The 6617-nt window shown below is 40.9% G+C and overlaps 1 protein-coding gene, 1 non-coding gene and 1 pseudogene across 2 annotated transcripts; 1 reads left to right on the forward strand and 2 right to left on the reverse strand.

The window, feature by feature from the left end:
- Positions 1 to 316: 316 nt before the first annotated feature.
- On the reverse strand, positions 317 to 1396 carry LOC144655207 (beta-1 adrenergic receptor-like). The gene has a single exon (XM_078515427.1). The coding sequence runs from the start codon at positions 1378 to 1380 to the stop codon at positions 376 to 378; it is 1005 nt and encodes a 334-aa protein (XP_078371553.1). The 5' UTR covers positions 1381 to 1396; the 3' UTR covers positions 317 to 375.
- Positions 1397 to 2933: 1537 nt separating this feature from the next.
- Positions 2934 to 3054, reverse strand: LOC144655742 (U5 spliceosomal RNA). Its single transcript, XR_013571198.1, has one exon. It is a non-coding gene; the product is annotated as a U5 spliceosomal RNA (small nuclear RNA).
- A 406-nt stretch (positions 3055 to 3460) lies between these two features.
- On the forward strand, positions 3461 to 5989 carry LOC144655180 (beta-galactosidase pseudogene; annotated as a pseudogene).
- The last annotated feature ends 628 nt before the right edge of the window (positions 5990 to 6617 follow it).

Raw genomic sequence — 6617 nt, forward strand, 5'->3', positions numbered from 1 at the left:
AAGGCAGTACGAAAGAGGCTTACTGCGAAGAAGAGGGCGCTATGATAGTAAATGTAGTCTTCTAGCATTACAAGCTGGCGGCACTTCTTTCGAGTACTGAAATACAGTAAGTAACAATTTCTACTTTTTGTTTCCATAAATGCATGCAAGCCTATGCTTAACCTCATTTTAAATTAGTTAAATTTTATTTGATACATAAGTCGACCAATATTTCCTCAATAGGGTCCAAACAAGCTGGTTAAATAACATCTATTTTTATAGCATGCACACGTGTCATTGAGAGAAAGATAGAAAATGAATCTTTCATTTAACCCGATCCAAAATGAAACATTTTTACCAAAGAGAAATTCATCCAATTCCAGATTCCAGTCGTCCTTAGAGTTTTGTCTCGTCGAATGCCTTATTGGCAAGAGCCCCGACATTTCCCAGTTTTTGGTTCCTGTCTGATTTACGTTTTGGTGAAATTCTTGCGTTGAAACATGGACAACAACGAAAATTGACGCGCAAAGCTTCACGAAACTCACCATTTCGAAAACAGTAAATCCACGGGTTGATCGCCGATGATGTAAACGCGATTGCCTCAATCCAGGGCCACACAACAAAGTACAGTTTTTGATCAATGCACTGGTCATGTTCTGTAACATCATGATGATTTACAACTGAAATGATTAAACAGGGTATCCACGAAACGATAAATACACCCAACACAAAGCCAATGGTTTTCAGGGCTTTATAATTCTGTAAAGCACGGACTTTATTGTTCTCGTCGAGGTTAATTTCTTGCCGTCCTATCATTCTAGCTTGTTTTCGCGCTTCTTTAAAGATCCAAAAATAGCACAAAATGACAACCGTTATTGGAACCACAAATGTTATAACTGTTAAAGACAGCCACAGTTTATCTCTGTTTTCTGGAGTGTCTCCCAAAAGCGACGAGAAGGGAAGAAACAATGAGATCAACCACACCATAGTGATTACGATATAACATCTTTTCTTGTTTATAATGTCCTGATAACGAAACGGAAAGCGGATGGCAATAAATCGATCTACGGAGACACAGCATAAGTTAAACACTGTAGCGGCAGTTGTGTGAATCCACAGCATGTCTATAATGTTCATCCAGAAAAGTCGAGGATTTTGAGGCAGAGTGAAAAACCTGATGGCTATCCATGTAGGGTCTATAAGAAGCCCTACCAAGAGGTCTGCTACGCACAACGAGGCTAAAAATCGGTTGGAAATTGTTCGCAAAGACCTGTTGCAGTAGAACAACCATAACACAATTGCATTTCCAATGACAGCTGCTAAACCAGACAAGGAGAACCACAGTGAGAGAAAGATGGATGCCGCACTGCTCAGTCTTTCGTTGAAGCAGCTAATATTCATGTTGGGTTTGTCTGCATCGACAGAAGAAGGCAGAAAATAATTTTGAAAAGAGTGCGAAATTTTCAGGCTTTATCAACACCACTCTTACTGATAGGCTATACAATATACGGTATGCTGGTTAAAATGCACACTGATTTTTTTTGCATAAAATCAACAAAACGTTTGCACGCAAATGGCTTGTTTTTCGACAGGAAGTTAAAATGTTTCTGACGGATTTCAAACTAGAGCTTCTTAAAAGCTATCGTCATTTAACTGAACTACGTCAAAAACACCTACGTTTTAAAAAGAACTATACGTCACTTGGAGGGCGCATTCGGTGTTGTAAAACATTGTACCTCGTCTTTAGTTTCTCGTTCCTAATCGGTCATATAGTCTTATTTACTCTCGACCACCCTTGCCTATTTTCGATTTAATTTTACTTTTTTGGTGTTGTTATATATTTGAAAGCAATTATTTTGAGGTTTCCTCCATTTTAAAAGTAATTTTGTAAATCGTAAATATGCCTTACAATATCGTGACATGGCCCCTTTTTTTAAAAAACCATTAAAACACTCAGAAGACATCAAAGCCGATCTTTCACGGATTATGACTCCTGTCAGAACTTGATGTCATGGCTAAATGCAGCGCAAACGTCAGGCAAATGGCTCGAGTTGAACTGCGTTTATTGGATAATTTGCTGGAACCACTTGACATATAAGCACCAAAAAATTTATTGTTAGTGGTCTTTGTTTAGTTATTTACAACTAGACTCGGGTTAATTAATCACTACCGCTGGTCAGGGGACCGAAGACCCCGGTTCGAGTTTTACAGCCGGGTCAAACGCAAAATGTGACGTCACGTCCGGTCTTCGACGCCTCAAACTTTCCTCAGAATTTAAATGACTCGAAAGTGTGCAAACGTTTGTAAGAAATTGCTATAGAAATAGCACAGTGAAAGGAAAATTCAAGCTGGGGAAACTCAGTGAAGATCAATTATCAAATTCGCCATCCATAAGCTGCGTATAAACCTTAACTTTTCAGGGACGGCGTTAACTTTTGGCTTTTAAAGCGAATGTTTTTGGAGCAGCTTGGAGAAGATTTGGCGTGAACTGTGGCACGCGCGCGACGTTTGACCGCTGTGTGCTGCAATCGACCTGCAATCTCGTTCCCAGAGCCTGCGTTCCCCTTGACAAATCCAAAACCTGAACCAGGAAATCCTGGTCCCGGTTTGATTGTGCCAGTGTGCCGGAGATTGTGGTGAAGCGAACAAGTTTTTAACAGCCAATCAGATTTAGACGCCTTTGTGGCGGGCTTTCAGAATAGCCCAGACATCCCGATGCCTGACGCAGACCAAAAGGATCGCGACCTCCGGGGACGAGATTGTTCGTCCGTACGCCATTTACTTGCACTGCGCGCGCGTGCGTTTCAACTGATCGTAAACAAAACGGGCGTCTTTCTTTATTGATTCTATGGTACCATCCGTTTTCCTGACAAGAGTGATCGAGTTATCGTCTGATAGAAACCAGCAGCTTTTATTGTGTTCGAGACAGAGTATTTCACATCTTTTAAGTTGGGAGCCCCGCCGAAAGGCAGGGCAACGAAAAATTAGTCTATAGACTCATTCAGTTGTTCTCCTCCACGGAAATCTTTAGTAAAAGGCGAAAGATTTATGCGTGTTGAAGGAAAACCAGAGTTACTGACAAATGGAAAGGCAGGGCGCTTCGTTGAACATCACGCAACAAAGCATGTGGGACAATCAATGACACGACTTCTACAAATACGCATGCGCATTGAAAAAATGTGCATTATTCTTAATTTCGAATTTGTCGAAGGCAAATTGGTACGCATAAAGTTGTAAATTTTCCTTATGTAGTTTTTTTTTATTACTTGTCGTTTGTTTAAGCATCTAGCTAATATTCATGTTAGGTTAACCTTAGGCGCGAAGAAGACGGTACGATTTTGCCTTTGATTATCGCAAGCTTGTCGCATGCGACGAAGTTGTACCGTGTATTATAAATCGGCGAAATCAGCAGAAGTCAGAATTAAATTTTCTCAAGAAATAGCTCATGAGAAGGTTATTAGTCTGTCCAGGTGGCGGCTCGGCGGCAGGTGCAAGAGTTAGGACAGTATTAAACCCGTCATCATTAAAATATACTGAATGTGTAAAATACCATAACAAACTTACAATCTACATTACACTTCCTGCACTTCTAGCCTTTTAAATGTACTTCTTTTGTGGCCCGCTGGCTCAGTGTAGTACTCATATTCTCTTGGTGCAGACCTGCTTTTGGCGTTACTGTGCGCTTTGACTTTGCGTGACGGTATCACGCAAGCCTCCACGGTTGAGCCTCTCTCTCGTGCACGTCACATGATTTCCATGAGCTTCCAAAACTGAAAAGCACTGTTAGTGACAATGGCTGCTTTTCAGAAGTTGGTTCTGGCTTCCTTGGCCTTTTTGTGTGCTTTACATTACTCCGAGTCACGCTCTTTTGTCATCGACTACGAAAACGATTGCTTTCTAAAAGATGGGCAACCATTTCGTTACATTTCAGGAAGCTTTCATTACTTTAGAGTGCCTAGTTTCTACTGGAAAGACAGGCTTATGAAGATGAAAGCAGGAGGTTTAAACGCTGTCCAAACTTATGTCGCTTGGAATATTCACGAGCCGACTCATGGACAATACAACTTTGATGGAGACGCAGATCTTGTCAGTTTCATAGAGCTCGCTAACAGCCTTGGTCTTCTAGTTATTGTCAGAGCAGGTCCTTACATTTGCGCCGAATGGGAGTTTGGCGGCTACCCACCCTGGCTTGTGAAGAACACTTCAATTATTTTAAGATCCATGGACAATCACGAGTTCACGACCTATGTAGAGTCCTGGATGGGAGTACTTCTACCCAAACTGCAACCTCTGTTGTATGCAAATGGCGGACCAATCATTTCAGTCCAAGTTGAGAATGAGTATGGGTCTTACTTCGCCTGTGATCACGATTACATGGAATTTCTTGAACAGTTATTCCGCGAGTATCTTGGCAATGATGTTATTCTGTTTACAGTCGATGGTGATTCAGAGACTGACTTAAAATGTGGTACTATCCCATCACTGTATGCCACTGTCGACTTTGGAGCATCGACAGATCCAGAAGAAGCATTTGCAATTATGCGCAAATTTTCCCCCAAGGGACCCCTGGTCAATACTGAGTTCTACCCAGGCTGGTTGGACCGCTGGGGTGTGCCTCACCAAACACGACCTGCAGAAGATGTCGCCAGTACTCTTGACAAGATTCTGTCCATGAACGCATCCGTCAACTTTTACATGTATGAGGGAGGAACTAACTTTGGCTTTATGAACGGGGCAGGTTATAACAAATCTTCAAATGTTCTAATACCAAGCATTACCAGTTATGACTACGATGCCCCTTTGTCAGAAGCTGGTGACACAACTACAAAATTTAGCATTCTGAAAGAGACAATTGCCAGGCATGAGAAGATACCAATTATTCCAGTCCCTGCTAACACAACAAAGTTTGCTTATGGTAAAGTTCAAATGTCGCAAATGGCAACATTCCTAGATGTTGTGGCAAATCTTTCTAGTCATGGTCCTGTGAATGCCTCTTTCCCTTTAACTATGGAGCAGATTGGACAGAACTATGGCTTCATTCTCTACAGAACACAGATTCCGGAATCTTTTTACGAGTCTGGTGCCACCTTAAGCATCAGCGGCTTATTGCGTGACAGAGCAATCATATATGTCGGCAAAGTCCGTCAAGCCACAATGTTTGGCTATCCAGGAGGCGAAACTGTGGCTCTTAACATTGGACACTTTCTTCAGCTAGATATTCTTGTGGAGAATATGGGACGACGCAATAATGGAATCGCTGATCCAAAAGGAATCCTCGGCAATGTCACCTTAAGTGGAACAACACTAATGAACTGGCAGATATATCCTATTAACTTAGGAAACCTGTTTGCCGATGAATTTGCCTTTGCATCTAACTCTGATGAACACGAAATTGAATTATCTGATGGGGATAATGCATTTGCTCCGTCCTTTTTCCATGGAGAATTTTTTGTAAATTCTTCATTTGACACGTTTCTTCAAATGCCAGGGTGGAGTAAAGGTCAAGCGTTTGTCAACGGCTTCAACTTGGGTCGCTACTGGCCAGTAGTCGGTCCACAGAACACTTTGTTTGTCCCAGCAAATGTGCTTTCAGTCAGCCAGAATCCTGCCAGTGTAGTGTTATTTGAACTGGATAGTGCTCCATGTGAATTTCCTGAAAAGTGTTATGTCGAGTTTGTGTCAACCCCTTCTATAAATGGTGCTGTACATCCTATAGGTGGGAGTGAAATGGAAGCTTGAATCAATGTGAGCTTGTGGTAATGAAAATTGAACATAGGACAGCTGCCAATGCTGTCATGTTTTTCTCTGTACTGACAAATCATAAAAAGAATGCTGCATGAAAGTACAAAGTACATGTAAGTCATAATACAGTCAAACCTTTGTTTCAAAGGACCCTAGTCAGGATCCGCCATTTTCAATGCCATCAAAATTATGAAAATTATATGATGAAGGGAAATCTTATTGCATGATCGCTGCAAGTTGTGCTACTGGAAGTCTGTTTAATTACCTTGAATAGTCAGGTGCCCAGGAGTCCAAAATGTGACACCCACGGGCATTTTTGTCTGATTTTTGGCAACATAGCTATTTTTACTAAATCGAGTACGCTGATTTCGAAAATCAATGTTGCCAAGCTTAATTCTTGCGTTAAGATGATGTTTTGATGCATTTAATAATGACGTCATGGTCCAAATAAGGAATTTTCTTTCCTTTAGCTATTTTAAGCAATATTCATCCAGAAATTCGTTCAAATCATAATAAGTATACTGTAAAATGATTTTAAGAATTTTCTGATAGTTTTTATACCGTTTCTATGAATATCAAGCCGTCCAGTGAGAATTGACCACGCCCTCTCATAAAAATTCACTTTATCATGGGTATAGTGTTATCATTTTGTTTAAAAATGAATGTGATTCTTGTATTAATAGAAAATTGTAATTGAATTGCTCCACAAACATCAGCGATGTTTGACATACACCATAACGACTGCTTTTATCCACAAAGAGAGTGGCAAGGAGAGACAGAAGCAAGATAATGAAGCTGAGAATTCTCTACATTCCACACAACAAAATCCGGGTTGTTCTTGTCACGGACAAATGAGACATTGCAAAAAATTGCCAAGAAAGATCTCGTGACTCTAG

The sequence above is a fragment of the Oculina patagonica genome, chromosome 5 (assembly GCF_052425735.1).
Source record: "Oculina patagonica isolate OP01 chromosome 5, crgOcupat, whole genome shotgun sequence".
NCBI classification, from domain to species: domain Eukaryota; kingdom Metazoa; phylum Cnidaria; class Anthozoa; order Scleractinia; family Oculinidae; genus Oculina; species Oculina patagonica.